At 38.3% G+C, this 18,024-nt stretch overlaps 1 protein-coding gene across 2 annotated transcripts in view; it reads right to left on the minus strand.

The window, feature by feature from the left end:
• ssbp4 (single stranded DNA binding protein 4) overlaps positions 1 to 18,024 on the minus strand; it is a 123,199-nt gene that overhangs the window by 80,467 nt on the left and 24,708 nt on the right. For both annotated transcript variants that reach the window (XM_015382658.1, XM_015382659.1), the window contains exon 4: positions 6,831 to 6,915. In XM_015382658.1, the coding sequence (XP_015238144.1) occupies positions 6,831 to 6,915 (85 nt within the window). The remainder of the gene's footprint in view (positions 1 to 6,830; positions 6,916 to 18,024) is intronic.

Below are 18,024 nucleotides of genomic sequence, written 5' to 3' on the forward strand. Positions count from 1 at the left end.
AAAGAAAGAAAGAAAGAAAGAAAGAAAGAAAGAAAGAAAGAAAGAAAGAAAGAAAGAAAGAAAGAAAGAAAGAAAGCAAGCTGCAGGTGACGGGGCTAAGACGATGTACTGTGAGTAAATTGTTTCTTTGAAAGAGCAAAGACTGAGACTGATAAAGAAAAATGAGACTGGTTGAAAGTGAGCACCTGGTGCAGCAACACAGTAGTGATGGAAAACACACAGAACACTGCACACGGCGTCCAGACAAAGACTCGGCCATCAGCGGTTGTTTACAGAGTGCGGCTCCTCCCCTCCTGCCACCTGTTACTGTGGTTGAGCCGAACAAATGTTTAACCCTCTCAACGAGTCCCCCAGCAACAGCCAACAGAGCATCTCCATCATTGTGTCCATCCACAGTCTGTGCTGAGCAGCTCAGTTCAGAGCTGTTTAACACTTATTTCCCCTCATCTATTTATATGGACTAACTGATCACGAGCTGAGATGCTTTAGTTGACTATCAACATGTGGCACCTCAGCCACTTTATTCACCTTTACACCTCACTTTCAAGTAAACAGGTTCACTAATATCTGCTATATTTCTTAAGTGGTATCCTTGTATTGAACTAACCATCATTTGATATTGTGACAGTATTTACAGAAACATTTGGGCAAAAATGTATATTTGCCCATTTCCTAAACGCTTCTGTTTGGGAAATGGGCAAGAAATTGACCAAATAAAGAGCTATAAAAATAATGGAACATATTCAATATTAGCTTTGGTTTATTTTCCAACATTAATTCATCATTATTTTGATTTTGATACAGAAACTCAAACCAAATGATATAAAAAGCCTGGGTCTCCAAGGTAACAGGCATGTGGAAGGTTAGAACTACTGCACTCTAAGATCCAAAAAACTGGGGGTTTTGCTCTGACCACCAGTTTTTTGGATCTTAGAATGAAATAATGATCTTAGAATAAAATTCGTCACAGATCTATTGGCATTATATCTCTGACTCAGCATCACTAAAACTGCACCTAAACGTAAAATCAGCTTCTGGCTCTAATGCACCAAAAATCTAGAAAAAAACTCCCTGCTGGAAAAATCATGAATCAAAAACTCAGACTTATTTATTTATTTTTTAATTAAGGTTAAAATCCCATTTGTTAGAGTGTCTATTGAGTGTTTATCTATTAACCAAAACATCAAGACAAACAAACAAACAAACAAAGTTGCTGGCGCCAGCGTACAGCAGCCTTGCTACTGTCAGTGAGCCCCAGGGCAGCAGTGGTTACTATGCAGCTTGCCACCATCAGTGTGTCAATGGGTGAATGACTGAAAGCAGTTTAAAGCATGGGTCTCCTAACTTGAAAATGCACTATATAAGTACAGGCTATTTACCAATCTTTGTGATTTAACTGCTATGAACCTTTTCCCCGTGTTTTTATTTTTATTTTTATTTTGTTAACTTGTATTTACCCTGTTAATGAAATATGCTTTAAAAATAAACAATAACGACTTTGGCTTACCTTGGTAAGGTTAGCGACCTAGACCAGCAAATAATCTCTCAACAAGTGATTCAGTATCAGAGTGTTTTTACCTGATAGCCTCTGACTGGTGATTGACAATTTAAATACTATTAAATATTTAGATTTTACCCTGGAATCACAATCAAATACATGAACAGTTTGTTTAGAGGATTTCTACAAAAAAAAGATGAAGGTCTGAGACCCGGATATATTAAAAAGGTTCGACTTTTTACCAAATTAATTCCTGTTAAATTCCAAAGTGTTACATTTATCCTGCTGCTCATTTTTATCTTTCTCACTCAGTTTAACTGTTAGATTAATGCAAAGCTTACTCAAAGGTGTTTGAGTTTATAGACAGGAAATCTGAATAGTTATTCATTAACTGTATATAGGCCTTTTAAATGCCCGCTGATTTACATTACCATTCAAAAGTAAGGAAATAAACACCTTTTCAGTGAATTTATCCAGGAAACAAATATACAGTATATCTGAAACTTGAGGTTTAATGTGGCTGACCGACCAATAATAAAACAATAACAATAAAATCACTGTTAAACACCTCAAGCAATGATAGATGAAGATATGGTTAAATCTATAATTTCATTTAAGCTTAAATGCAAGAATAAAACCAAGCAAGAACTAAAAGATATAAACTTGAATTTTCCTCTACACAAAATACTTTCTTGATTCCCTCTTGACTTTTCTGCCAGTTATCATCATCTTCATCAGTCGACCAAGTCAAGTCAGCAAAGCGCTGTGACATGACAGACACACTTGTGACACTAAAACTGAGCCTCTCCGCAGGCGGTGAACCCAGGCTTGTGTGAGTCGCAGATGTTTGGGGTCATGACCTCCAGCTGGGGCAAAACATAAAGTCTGCAGAGAGGCCGTGCGTAACGCTTCCTGAAAGACTCGGTTTGTCCTCCACAGCGAGCGAGGTCCCGCGTGTCAGCCAAGCAGAACACAAGAAGCGCCCTCTTCTAATGCGAACAACATTGCATGAGTGTGCGTGCGCAGATGTGAGTCCATGTTCGTAAACATGTTTGCTTTCCTCATCACAAAGCTTGCGTGCTTTAATCACTCGTATTGCATTACAAAAGACATACTCTTATAATCAAACACATTTCCTCAACAAAGAACTCTTTTGAGGATCGTCCAAATTCCCAAAGAAAAAGAGGACTACAAGATGTGCCAATCTCTTCTAGGAAATAAACATGATTAAACGGCAATGTGAAGAGGAAGTCTGAAATACAAATCCAACAATTAAGAGAAGAGGAAAAGATTACTTTTCAAGACTTCAGGCTCTTTATCATACTCTACCTCACTCAATTTGTCTGTGCACATTCATTTACATAAGAGTGTGGGTGTGTGATATGCACATAAGCCTTGCTGCATGTGGGAGTGTTTACATGCAACCTGTAAAGTGATAAACAGAACATTCCTGATTTAAAGGTGAAACCCACTAGCTTCCCAATGATTCAGAGGGCTCTAGTTCTGGGACTGTGTCCAGAGACCCAATTCCACCACACAGCCCCGGATTAGCTGTCAACCAGACTCCTAGATCTGAGGATTAGCACATTATTTTCCAGGATCTCTCCTCAAACTGGAGAGTCTAAATCAAGTCTACAACATCACTGCTGTCAGTGAGAGACGGAAGACACGGCTAAAATTGAGCCAAACTAAGACATGAGAATCCAGATCTGCAACTTCAACTGTATGCTGGCTTTATGATCCCAGTAAAACACATTAGTTTGGGGGAACAAATAAACAAAGGGCCAATCTAAATGTTAATTGAACATCACTTAGCTGATATGTTCTTATTATTATCTAGGGCAGATATCCCAGAGAGGAAAACAGATTACATTAAAAAGATGAGTCCTGATTTATCCTGCACACATTCTCCTTTCACCTCTCTTGTCAAGCGACATGCAGAGTGAAGCATGCTCGGCTCCTGGGAGCTGTGTTGTTTTTCACTCTGTAATCCGGGCAGACTCAGGGGAAGAAGGGATCCGTTATCAGCAAGGGGCCTCGATGGAGACTTGATCAGGCCTACTGTCTGCAGGGACCGGGGAGCTGAAGTTAATCAGAGACCGACAGACCCCTCATTACCCTGAGGATTCACACACTGTGACCCTGACATCCCTTCAATCTCTTTCTGTCGCACAGACACAGGCTTTCAAAAACATAGCTTGTGGTATTATTTGTGTGATTTACATCATACAAATAAAACTGACTTTGACATTTTTTCTCATTAATTATATTCTGAAATCCATAAAAGGACAATGGATAAGACTCATGGTGCACCCTAAACAGGTCTCCAAACATGCACATTGAGAAAGGGCTACATATAGAAACCTCCAAACTAGGACCTTCTTACTTAGATGCAAAACTATGACCTACACCACTGAACATATAAACAGAGGTTTTACAGTTTGATAGAGCAGTCTAGCAGTCTGACTCATGATCAAGTTGAAATGCTGAAACAAAACCAGGTTAAAGACAATCACCAGTCGATGACCTACAAAGTAGCTCAGTCCACCTGAACCTGCATTTAGTTTGTGGACACATTGCAGTTTTGAGAGCAGACAAAACTGCCTGGACAATAGGATGCAGATACAGCAGCTGGTCATTCGGCGCAACAGCACAAACACCTGCCCAGTATGAGCATCAAGCAAAGTAGTGAGCTAACCAGCATGTGCACAAGAGGCTAAATAAGCTAAACAGAAAAGGCAGCAAAGAGCAGAAGATGCAGTATGTTGTGCTGCTTAAGGTGCCCCAGATGCAGAGCCAGGTAATGCAAGGAATTTAATGTTTTCAGATCACATTTAATGTAATTTCTTTTCTTCAGTTAACTAGAAGTTAAACTTTCCACTAGGAGCTAACCACATACGTGTTAATTTGTAATTGTACCAGGGCTGCGACTAATGATTATTTTGCAAATGGATTAATCTGTCGATAATTTTTTTTAGATTAATCATTTAATAATCCAATAGGCAAAGGTTCCATAAAGAAGATTTTTTACGAAATTAAAGCACATGAATCTTTTCCACTTGAGGAGTTCTGTATAGAGCATACTGGCAGATGGAAAAGTTTTTTTTAAATCTTAAATGCAAAATGTTTACATATTTCTTTACAATTTTGGTATAATTGCTGTTCTAAATGGGTCACTCTGGTAGCTAAAGGCATGTTTTAGAGTCTCTACACTCCGGCTAACGATTAATCGATTACTAAATTAGTTGACGATTATTTAAATAATCATGATTAATCCAATTAATTGTTCCAGCCCTAAATTGAACAAAGACCAACAGGCTGCTACAGAAGAGCCTGTCAGCCTACAGCTATCAACACCTACAACTGGTAAAAAAAAAAAATAAAATTTAATCGTACGAGTTACTGCAATATTTAATATTCTTTTTAAGGACTAAAAAAGTATTTTTGAATTAGATGGAATTGAATTGACACACAATTTCTACCAGAATTATCTTTTTTTGGTCCATGCAAGAGTTCAGATCAGTTTTCAGAGGAATCAACTACTATAAAAGGGACCATTTAACCATTGGTAGAGAGCTGGCCTGACCAGCCAGGCTAATTTATACCACTGAGATGGCATATTAGTCTGGAAAGAAGCAGGTAGGGCTTGATTTTAAAGGCGGAGCTAACAGAGTCAGAGAAAACAGTTAAGGACCAATTGGATATATATACATATATATATATATATAGATTTGAGGGTTTTTTTAATATTAAAAAAGCCCATGAAGCAGACAGTCGTTAAAATATTAGCAACAAATACATCTCCTTCTGGACATAATAAAGAGCATCAATTAAATGTCGTTTGTGGTCTGTTTTAGGCCAGAGAGCATTGAGCCTCAGACTGACGTAAACCCAGTTTACGTCAGTCTGGCTGGCCAACTTAGGTAAGAGGAGCCCTAAACTTTAATTTGACACAATAATTTTTCCCAATCTTTCATATATCTCAGCTAGCTAATTTCATGTAACGAAAGACTTCAACATATGTAAAGGCTGTGAAACCACAGCAGAGCTCATACCTAGACATTAAGCCATAAATTGACCAGTGCTGTCAAACTGTAGCCATTAAAGAGCTGACGTGCAGGAATCCAGCTGGCTTACCTCTGGAGAAAGGTGTAGGAAATTATATGGCATTTAGATTAATTAGACACAGTTGTCAGATTTAATTAACTACTAGGTTTAATTAACCATGTAATTAATCTTATGGTGGTCCAACACGTGTACACGCGCACACAAGCACGGAGGCAAACACGTACACTCAACTAGTAGCCCGCATAGATATGATATGAATATGAATAGTTCATGTGCAGCAAATGTAATCTGTTCAGCCGACAAGCGCTCGCACTTTTTTCTGTCAAACCTCACAAGAGAGTTCAGCTGAATGGGTGAATGGCTACGAGCTAAAACAGCCTGAATGAAGAGCATGTGGTAAGAATAGCACCTTTAATCCATTTCAGGTTTAACTCCTGCCCTCATAGGATAATAATCTTACAGCTGAAGCAGCTTATTCAGTCCACATCCGCACACCTATGTAATCCTTTATCAAACATATACCAGGTAACATTGTGCAAATATTTATAATTGTACTGAGAGGCTGACAGAAAGGACACCCTGGGTAAAAGATAGAGCTGAGTTTCACATCAAAATATTCATTTTAATAAGTTTGAGTGTCGATAGGCTGGTGTAACGTTTCAAAAGATTATAGGGTGAGGAAGGGCCACTGACCCTGACCTTCCTCATTACCAAGTCAACCCTTGCAGCCATAACAAGAGAAGCCTGGCAGCATCTTCTGCATTGTGTGTGACCGCGGGTGTTTATGGGGTTGAATGATCAACCAGCTGCTTCTTGTGATTCAACCTTTCCTGAAGCCATGAGTGGACCAATAAGTAGCCGGGCATTACCCCAACCTTTTACCCCTAGGAAGCAGGGAATGACTGGGACCAAAATGGTCAGAGTAGCCAACAGCAGAGCAAGAGTTACTCTAATGATTGGATCATGGCAGGCTATAGCTGAGCTAGCAAAACAGTTAAAAAATGAGACTCAGAGGGTTTTCCCACAAAGAATGGAGCTGGATTTCTTGGGTGACACCTTTTAAAAGCATAACATTTCAGGCCGTACGCTTCTGTCTGTCCAACTTTAAAGCTGCACCATATAAACATGTCAGGAAACACCGAGAATCAGCATTATGGCAATAATTACAGCCAAACCTCTATATACGAACGAACTATACGAACGAAAAAAAGTAGAATCAGAGAGTGTGTGTGCTGTATAAACTGTATTATTTAAGTTCACTTACATAGTCATGGAAAGCCTTGGCCTCGCTGGAATGTTCGCATGTCTCCCTCCGGTCAGGGGCGGCACAGTACAGATCCCAGAATACACTAGACACACGAGAGAAGACAGCGTCAACAGTCAGACCCTCATGCTCTGAGCATTTTGTGTCAATAATGTAGAAAGGCAACACAAACCTGAGGTATGAGCTTTTGCAAAGAAGATTAGGGAATTTACACATTTTTTTGTAAATTGACCTTTGCCTAAATATTCTTAAATTTGTATAATTCAGATGACAAAGCATTCCTAAATCAAACCTAGAACCTATTACAGCCTGATGTGTTCCTGAACTCAAATAATCAGCATGTTAAATGTGGAATAAACAAGAGGAGCAGAGAAGTAACAGTAAAGCTTCATTTATAATGATTTAGGATCAAAACATTGTCTGTTGATTCAGATCCCTGGAGGGAGGGATAATTTGCATTTGGCACAAGCCTCTTGTAAATAAAAAAAAAAAAAAAAAAAAACACCCAAAATAACTCAAACTGATTTTTTTCTTTAAAAAGAAGGCCCGCACTGAAGGTTGTGTGCAAAAGAGGTGCCAAACACTTATTGATATCAGGAAAAAAATGAGTGACAGCCATGTTTATTTAGTAGTCATACTTAACATAATTTCTTTAAACCTTCACTATAATTATCCTTTCAAACAGTCCTAATTGTTGGAGTCACTCTGGTTAAATTGTTTTCTACTTAACTGAAATCTGCATGAGCAAATATAATTAATTCACTGTTAAAAAGTATTGGATGGAAATTCCTGCTTCCAGTGTAACAAAGTGAATGTCACTATATATAACCAGCAGGATTATTGATAGTAGAGTTATTAAAATTGGTAACAGTAACATTATTACTTGTCATAATAATATGTGACAAATATTTTAATTTTAGTACAATTATTTAGAGTAGAATCACCAGTAATTCTCACAATAATAGTTATATTAGTGGAAGAACTAGTGGGTTAATAAAAGTAACAGCTGCAGTAGAAATAGTAGCATTATTAATAAAACTTATATAGATATAGTAGTAGTGCTGTTAGTTGTTGTAATAATGGAAATACTTGTAGTAGTAATAGCATTTGTAATATAAGTACTATTTGGGGTGATTGTGGCTCTGTAGGAAGAGTCACATTCACATTTCATTTTAGCTCTGCTCCCTGTGACACCAATGTGCTCCTGGGCAAGGCACAGCCTCTGGATACTTTCCTTATATTGGTGTGTGAACATTTACAGTTATCAGTATAGGACTGGGTGAATGGAGATTCAGTGTGGAAGACTGAGTGGTGAGAAAAACCAGGAAAATGTGCGGTTAACCAATTTATAGAAGTAACAACTGCAATTAGTAGCGATAGTATTACAAAAATAAAGGTTCTGGTACTAACAGCACTGATAGCAGCACTAGTAGTAACCGTAGTACATTAGTAATGGAATGAGTAGCAATAGTTGAGGAAATAACAGTAGTGATAATAAAGGCATTAATAAAGCTGTTATTTGTAGTACTTAAAGTAACACTGGCAACAATAGTAATACTAATAGTATTGTATCATATTGGCAGTGTTGTATAGTAACGAAGTAAAAATACTTCACTACTGTACTTAAGTATATTTTGGAGTACTTTATACTTTCCAAGAGTATAAATTTTTTTGAGAACTTTTACTTCACTACATTGACGAACTTAATTGCATACTTTTACTCTGATACATTTTCAATGTTTGGTTTAGTTACTAAGTAAAAAAAAAAAAAAGTGAGAGAAACGCAAGTGTTTTGACCCCACCTACTGACTACAAAGTCGGATCTTGCCTGGGCTTGTTCATCAACACCAATAGGATACACCTGTTTCACAAAGCCATTCTAAATTTATCCTACACTTGGTTTTGTATATTATTTTAAGTGAATTTAACCTTCAAAGTTTACCAAAATGTAAAAAAAATGTCATTCAAACTGCACTACTTTTTACTTATACTTGTACTATAAGTACAAGCCATTTCAGATACTTTAAGACTTTTACTCAAGTAACATTTCAGTCAGTGACTTAAACTTTTACCAAAATCATATTTTGGAGAGGTACTTATACTTTTACTTGACTCCGAGATTTCAGTACTTTATACAACACTGCATATTGGTAGCAGTAATAAAGGTACTAATAATAATAGTGCAGAAATAGCCTTTCCTAAAATCAAAATGTTCATTTCTTGACAGTGTTTGAAACTTGAAGCTACAGGTACATTTCTGTCTATTTGAAAAATGTAACTAATTAAAACAGAAGTTTTTTTATCTCAGAAAACTCATTAGGGTGTCACTTTTATTCCGCTTCTAAATCTTAAAGTGAGCTCAAAAGAGCTGTTACCATGAAGGACCTCCAGATGCTCCTCTCAGCCTGCCCTGTAGACCTGCAGGTTACTGACCAATCAGCTCTGATTATGTTACTTACTGCCCAATCAGCCGTCCTCATATAATTTAACTAGAACAGGTCCAGTCCTCCAGGGCAATGGGGGCCACAAGGTCCCACTCCAAATGGGCCCTTAATTACTGCACTGAAATTAAGTACTTGGTAAGGCAGTCCATATAAAGTAGATCTCCTTCCTTGCTGTATTGATTTTATGGACCATGTATTAGGAGAACTCAGGAGGGGAAATTCTTAGTCTTTTTCAGGTGAAAGTAAGCTGTTAGTATCTTATTTTTGTTGATAGAAGGACCATACCATTTGACAAAAGAGAAAATAGCAGCCAATCAGCCATAACTTAAGTTTAAGTAAAACGTTATGTTTCTTCTTCTTTTTTTGACATACTTATAATAAAAAGAGAGTCAACACTGATTTATTTCTTAATAATTGAGGGTATTGAGATTAAAAGGTGTTCTAAAAATAACATGATTGATACAAATCCCATTTCAACCCTGCCCAGCATCTCACTTTAAACAAAACAAAACTAAAATAGGAATCTGACATTAAAGTATTTTAAAGATTTAAAAGAGAATCATTGCCCTTGGGTGCTTAGTGAGCACTGGAGTACTTTCTAGACAACGAGAGGCACTGAAGAACAGAGAGACAGCCTGCATTGTGTGCTGTGCCGCTCTCCTGTCACTCCACAATGAAGCCTGCGTACATTATCATATCTATCGGTCGGCGTTAAAGAGATTGCTGCTCCGGCGGAGACAAGCCACGGCAAGGAGGCGCAACCATCGCAAATCCAATCGTCTCTCTGGGAAATGAAAAGCGACTCGGGTTAGAGTTTGTTACGGAGAAGACACCCCCAGGTCGGTGGTGCAGAGGAGGGTAGGGTGATTTAACACCTCCTGGCCTGTGAAGTTGATAATATATTGCAATTTGAACAGCTGACCTGAGTGCCTCCGTGTCTCGCAGGGAAATCTCTTACACGCTGCTTCTCAGTGCATTATCTGCGGGAGAATCACTGTGAAAATGAGAGTAAACCTACAAACCCAAACTTTCATTATGCTGATATTATTTTTACTGGGATTTACTTTATTTTATTATTATTTTTTTTACCGAGATTGAAAGGTAGAGGGAAGAGTTAAGGAGACATTTTGGACATTAGGAGGATTTAAAGTGCATGACAAAAGTTTGACAATCTCCTAACTTCATGTCTTTTAATGGGACTTTGTGTTATGAGGGGCTTCCTGTGAAATATGTGGTTAAACCTCCAAAAGGAAGCTCCTAGGATCCTGGTCAGAAGCCATACAGAGAATACTGATTTCAGCTGGTTCATATCTATATCTAATGACCTTAAGTGAGGACTGGATGTTTGCTGAAGCTGACCTAAGGAGCCCAAATACTACAGATCTCCTACATAAAATCAAGTGTGACCGAGCTAAAACATTTGTTGTCTAATTAGTAAATATCCAACTGCTCTATGAGCCGTTTTTCAGAGGAAATTAGTAGCAAATCAACAAGATGATGGCCAGTAAAAAAAGGAGAACCAGGGATATGGTTGTGGAGAACTGCAAAGCAGTATTAGGATATAAAACAAGACCGCAAGCTTGTGGCAACCTGTGGACCATTTTTGACCACCAGGCTCAACACAAACTCTACAAACATACTCTATAGGAGTTGCAAAAATCCACAGTTCAGGTGGGATGTTCCTGATTGCAAGAACATGAATTTGCTTTAATGTTGATTAATTTTTATTTTTCATTGTATTTCTTTTTAAGAAAGTGGTAAGAATTTTATGTTAGGTGAGAACTTGTAAGGGACACAGTTGACATATGAAAGATTGCTCCCTTGTCAGATAAGATAAAAATGGAATTTTCCTCTCAATAAACAAAATACTCTAAAACAATTACATTTTTTAAGGTAGATGTTATTTTTAAAACTTTTAAACTGCGAACATATGCAACTGTTTTTGGTATTTGTCACATTTATTTACTTTAACCTAATTGTTTCACGTTTGCAGGGTAGGGCATAAAACAATTGTGTTAAAGTAACTAAATGTGAAAAATGTGAAATGTGTTAAAATAAGTAAATGCCAAAAAAGGATGCATTATTTTTTCAATGTAGTGGCGGTTGTTGCTACAAGAAAAAAGGTTATATTATTGTCAAAAATGTTAGCTGGCTACTCTAACACAACCCTGAACAAATGAACCTGATGATGAAACATGGTTGTGGCAGCATCATGCTGTGTGAATGCTTCTATTCAACCGAAGCCAATGGGAAAATTGAAGCAAACATGTAAGAGGCTCCACAAATTTAAGATGGAGGCACAGATTCCAGTTTAAGCAGGACAGCAACACCAATCATATAGCCACAATTTAAGAGCATCTGGGTCAGAGTCAATATATCTACACAATATAAATAGATGCCAATCTTTTGCAATTTAATAACAGATTGAAAACCACAAATCCTTATCTTTCTGCACCATAAACATGCTCCACTATTTGAAGTTCTATCACCTAAAATCCTATCAAAATACACAGTTTCTATTGATTTATAAAAGCAAAAAATCTGGCATGTCAGACTTTACAAAGATACTAAATCCTTTCACCACAAACCTGTCAATGGCGGCATCATTTAGAGCAAAAACCTGTGTCAAAGTTGTTGTCACATCCTTTTAAAGAGACGCTAATCTGTAGAAATTATCAGGGAAGTCAACATTCACAGTTAATTAGCACCAGCAATCAACAAGAAATCTGGTACTCCTGCACACCCTTATAACAGCAACATTTCTATCCAATTATCTAATCATCTCAATCTAATCGTCTCATCATAGGAATCTCTTTATGGTCTTACGGGAAGTAAATCATGTTTGAGCCACACAAGTCTGCTTTGAGGGCGGAAGTTTAACTGCTATTTACTTTGAAGTGCTACAGGAGAGGTTTAATCCCGCTCCTTTATTTAGATGAGAACTGAGTATAAGATAGATATGTCAGTGCGAGAAACACACGCATGCACTTTGCTTCAAGAACAGAGGGGATTAGCGATCATGCATCCCTGAGAAGACAATTATTAAAATGAAATGCCTTCACGATAATTATTTGTAATTAACCGCGTCCTGTCAAAGCCAGCGGTTACAGTGCGCTTTTTTATTGTAATAAGGAGAATAAACAAAGATGGAGAGGGATAGCTGAGCAGACGAGTCCATATGATAATCCTGAGTGTGTCAGCTGGTCAGTCGGCGGAAAGAGAGACAGACATTAAGAGGAAGGTGGAGACAGATGGAGATAAGGAGGGAGGCAGAGCATGAATCGAAGAAACGGTGAAATAAAATTACACAGAGCCAATGGAGCTCATCTTATCAGAACAGACTCCTCTTAATGGGACAAAATGTTAGAATCAAAGAGAGGAGGTGGAGAAACACAAACCCTCCAATTCTTCTTATAGCTCTGAAAAGCAGATACTCTCCTGCTGGTTCATAATAAGCATTCAACAAGCAGGTGGAAGCAATAACCACACTGTAAGATCAAAATGTGGCAAACTACCATTACATTGTGGGTAATAAATTCAGTAAATTGCACATCAGGAGAACTGCAGGTTTAAAATGAACTAACAAACAGTGGTGAATTAGTGATTTGTGCAGCTCTTAGACAAATCTTAAAAAAGCTTTCAAATGAAGAGACAAAGGTTATGTGTAAAGTTTTAGTATATATTTTATTATTATAATTAATAAAGATTTAGCTTAATTTGAAACAGCATCTTTATGAATTAGATGAGGGTATAAATAAATCAGTCACATGATTTCAGTAAAAAATTTTCACCAACTGGTGCAAAAATCTATTTTTTTTTTTTTTATCCAAACCTGTACGATGATTTATATTTTTTTGCAGGGATAAAAGCTTCATGCCCATTAACTTTAGCGTTCAAAATCAGACTGACCTACACTGTGAACACAGTAGAGCATTATTTCAAAGGTGGGACAGACAGGATCAGTGGAAACAAGTCAGAATTCCTCAGACGACTATGGCTGGGATGAAACAAACCCCATCTTTTTTTAAAAGAAAAGCCCTACCAGCAGTTTGTTGTTGAGATTTTTAAGCTATATCTCATTAATTGACAAGAGCATCATTTAAACAGTTGCAGCTGCCATCTTGACCTTTATGATACTCATAAATCGCTCCTACATTATAGGTAATTCTGACGCAAAGAGTGAAGTATCGTAAAAACTCCCGCTTCCCGTGCAACAGAATCTCGCTTGCCAGGTTACACGAACAAATAGATGCAAAATTTCATAGAGAAATTTAAGCTAAAAAGTAAAATTCCTGAACCTGAACTCTACATTCATACTATAATCCACGTATGCAGCAACATCCTCGGTCAACTTTGCTGCTCAGCTATGGATAGTTGATGTGTTTTTGGATCCGATTTTGCGTGCGATAACAGAGGCAACAGCTGAATGAGTGTCTTACTTTGAAATGTTCAGGATAGCCTCACTTTTCCTGTGTCTGAATTCCTGCCTCACTGGATCTGGTCTTTGGAAATAAAACGTTTTATTCCACTGTCTGTGAAACGGACTGAATCCTATCTCTGATGCTCGACAGGGGATAGGCTTCCACCATGCCATAGCACCTTGAATTATCGCTTCAACTAGAACGTCATCTATTTATAATAATAAGCAAAACACATGCATCCAGTGAGTTTTGGGGGTAAGACACAAAGCAGTTCCAGAACATCAATCTAACACCATGTTTGACTGAATGTCCCTGTTATATATATTTCTTTTTTTTATTAATTTAGTGTAATCTAGTGAATTACATTACATTTCTAATTGTTTCACTAGTTTTGTCATTAAATAATCAAATAAGTAAAAAAAAGACCTTCTTTCTGTCTGATACTGAATTGCTGTCTAGCATATTCACCAACAAAAATCTAGAAAGAATCAAAGATTCTAAAAATAGAATTACAATAGTGTCCCAAAACACGTGAATATTTCTCTGATGATTGAACTTAACAGGCAAAAAAACACTCAACACTGCTGATTGACCTCCAAGGTAGAATTACAAACATTTAAATATGCTCATTTCAGTTTATACAACAAAAGCACATGAAAATAATCTAATGGGATATTAAAATGCAGAGAAAAGGGGCGGAGTCTAATTCTTCTAGTATTCTGGAAGCAAAGATTGTCTAATGTTGTCTCTCCTCCTCAGATATAAGAATCAAAAAGAGCCATCTACATAGTGATGTTGGCCTGTGCTTTATAGTGGAGGGCGGTGTGAGTGGTTAAAAGGGAGGGGGGTCGGGGGAAGGTGTTAAAGATTCACAGGCCATCCAGTGAAAACTGGTTAAAACGATCGATTCTAGGATAAAAAGGAGACAACTAGCACCGGCCAATAGAGAGGGAGCTAATGACACAATCCACACCTGCAGCCCTCACCGAGCCCTTTCTTTATCCCTCCACCAATAACAACAGATGTGGACGAGTGACCCCCACCAGCACCCCCAAGGTCTCTCTACTTTTTCTCTCTTGTGGGACCCTCCCACCCACCTTTACAGTCCAGGAGGAAACAGTGATTGAGAAAAAGACTCCAAAAACACAAGGATCTAAGGAGGAGACTTTGGGGGTGGGGTCAGGGTGATGGTGGGGTTGGGGTCTTAGATTTGACTGTTTAACACAAAAGAGGCTGGAATGCAAAGAGTTAATCCGTTTGGGGGTCTCTCTTCCGCAAACAAAGGGACGGGCCTTCAGACAAAGGTTGAGGGAGGAGAAGCGGTGGGTGAGGGATGTGGGAGGTTGGTGGCTTTTCTGCCATCTGGAGCTTTTGTTTTGAGGGATGCTGAAGGTTGGAGGGGGGGTGAGCGGGTGGCACAGGGGCGGAGAGAGGGCTCCGCCTCCTTTCCCCCTTAAGCAGCCAGCCTCCACCTCCCCAGACTCCACGCACACCCAGGACAGAGTCTGGTCCACGTGCTCTGTGGCCCAGACAGACGCCCCTCAGCTAGGTCGTCCTCCACCAGAGTCTGCCCTCTGTAGCTGAGATAACCATCAGCCTATTCTCCCTCCACTCCCAGGCCAATGTCATCTCCCACACCATGAAACATATCAGTACAGTCAGAACACACACTCAGAGAACTTGGCTTCCTCTTCTCGTTTTATACACACACAAAAATGCCTTTACCCTGGTTGGGGCAGACTCCAGAGCAAACTAATGCTGCACTGTGTGTTTGCGAATGTCATTCTGTCAGTATAACTGGTAGCTGTCAGATTGAGAGAAGCCAGGCTCTTTAAGGGCCATTATGAGCCGTGTCAACAGGCTGCACAATCACAACACACACGGGGGCCGGAGAGGATGAATGAATGAAGCCGCATGTCCGGGTTTATTACACAGGGTTGGCCGGGGGGCTTGGGGATGAGCGGGATAGCATGAATGCCAAACAAAGAGGACGCTGTCAAAGCTCTTATCCCCTCTCCTCGGCCCTCGTGCTGCCTGGCTGAGGATTCAACCTCCTTGCCTTGCTGCAAGCCCGATTCTTTGTCTGCACCAGTTCCTGCTCCCTTTTTCTGTCCGGCCGGTTTTCTTATGTTTTAGCCAAAAAGTTGTGTCTCAAACTGTTACAGGCATTGTCTACGTTCTATTTTGTGCTGAGAAATAGTTTGTTGACTGGAAATGGACAATTATCAGCTTGATCACCAGGGACTTATCAGAAGTTTTTTCCGCACCCTCCTTAGAGCTGGCAGGCGTCCCCAAAAACAAAAGAAAAAAATGAAAGAAAAAAACATTCAAATGTACATCAGGTTACTGAGCAGAGATCAAAGGAAGATATTTTTCATATTAAAGAAGTGATGCTGCCATGATCAAATCTAGTGATGCTTATGAAAAAAATAAATAAATAAATAAGCTTAAGTGTTACAGCCAGCTTGAAAGTGCAGATCTCTAAGTCTTATATTTGATTTTGATAGAATTACAAAACCAGAAAAATAACACCACTAATCTAATATGATCAAACATTTATTAAAGTGTATAGGCAGATGCTGCCCTTTTTTCATATACCCATCATCTGTAAGCTGTAAGTCAAACAAAGGTCAACTGCAGGGCATAATTCATATAGAGATGATTACCCCCCACCAAATAGTGATTTTTTTTTTCAATCCATCGTCTACAGCCTCCTATCCTTGCAGGGTACCACAGTGGTTGACAGCTGTGATTGGATGAGAGGCGGGTTGTGCTCTGGACAGGTACAGTAACCAGTCCATCACAGGGCAGTGCAGAAAACAGTAACCATGCACACTTCTACATCTAAGGGCAAATAGAGAGTGATGCTTTTGCACCCAAGTAAAGCCCAAGCAGAAAGAGCCTGGGCATCTTTGGGTCAAATGTGTAAATAAACTAAACAAAGTAAACTGTTCAAATCTTACAAGTGAGACACATATGGCAAACATTTCTCTTTCATTTGAGTTATAATATTTTTTGGCTGATTGCTTTGTCACTTTTTTGGAGATTACCACCACTCATGGAACAAACTAGATTTGAAAATGTTGGCAGCATTTTGGAAATATGGATTCTCTTTTTCATCCACAAAAAATAAAAGTGTAATACTCGGTTATGCTCTGAAAAGAATAAAAATATAAAAACCATAAGATTTCATTAATAAATATATGATGCTAATACGTGTTTAAAACATAAAAGCTGCCATTGGTTTTTGTTTTGTTTTAAAATAGTTAAGCCATTCCCTAAAGAATCATTGAAATTAAATAAATTAAATATTTATGTAGAACCAAAAAAGGATAAAAACTAGAATTTCAGATCAGCATTGAGTATTTTATAAGATTTATTTGAGGAGTCGATAAAAAGACAGTAACCCACATCAGAGGCTTTGTTTTATGACAAAGAGCTTGGGGTTAGAGCTCTGATGATGGAGCAGAAGGTTTCCAGTCATGAAGGGAACACACACCGACAGGGACAGGTGCATGTAAAGCTTCTGTAAACAACAGCAGGCTTTGGTTGACTAACTTGCTCATTCACTCTCTGATGCGATCAGCAGTTACAGCAATCACAGAGCATTGGACACACAAGTCTCTGGAGCCAAAAAAAAAAAAAAAAATTAACTAACAGTCAACCAGATAAACATGCAGTTGTTTTAGGTTTTGTGACAATCGTATGAGTGTGGTCTTACTTTTAGTGCAAATTAATAATAATAAAGCCCCATAATAAATCCATTAAGGGATCATAAAGGGTCAGTGCACTGAGCGTTTGAAGAAGCAAACTCTTTCTTATTTTATCAGATGATGGGCAGCAGTGACAGAGGAGCAGAGAACTTCTGATTTCCAGATATTTCTAGCGTTGCTACCCTGTTTGGGATAGTTTTTAAGTTTGATCCCAGTTTTCCTCCTGATTCCTCAACATTTCTGCTCCCTTGTATCCATTTACTATATTCACTATACTATATTTGTTTTTGTTGTTGTATTGTATGTTATAAGTCATAAAAGCTGTACATTAGAAATGCAGTGGAATCACAACCTTTAGAAGTCTTTAAAAATGATGGGCGGTAATTGTTATTATTTAGCGTGCAGTTTATATAAAATAAAAGAAACAGTATAAGACATGAGTTGCTGCAAAAAGTCTATAGTCTGCATGTGGATGATAGCGGAAGGGGCAGACATAAAAAATCTGTTTTTTTACTGTTCAGAAGATAAAAACAATATACTAATATTGGTTTACTAAATATTTGCAGGTAGAATATGAGGTTGATGTTTCAGGTGGCTCTTCTTGTGGAATCAGTTT

Source organism: Cyprinodon variegatus, unplaced genomic scaffold (assembly GCF_000732505.1).
Source record: "Cyprinodon variegatus isolate N-32 unplaced genomic scaffold, C_variegatus-1.0 Scaffold261, whole genome shotgun sequence".
Classification (NCBI taxonomy): domain Eukaryota; kingdom Metazoa; phylum Chordata; class Actinopteri; order Cyprinodontiformes; family Cyprinodontidae; genus Cyprinodon; species Cyprinodon variegatus.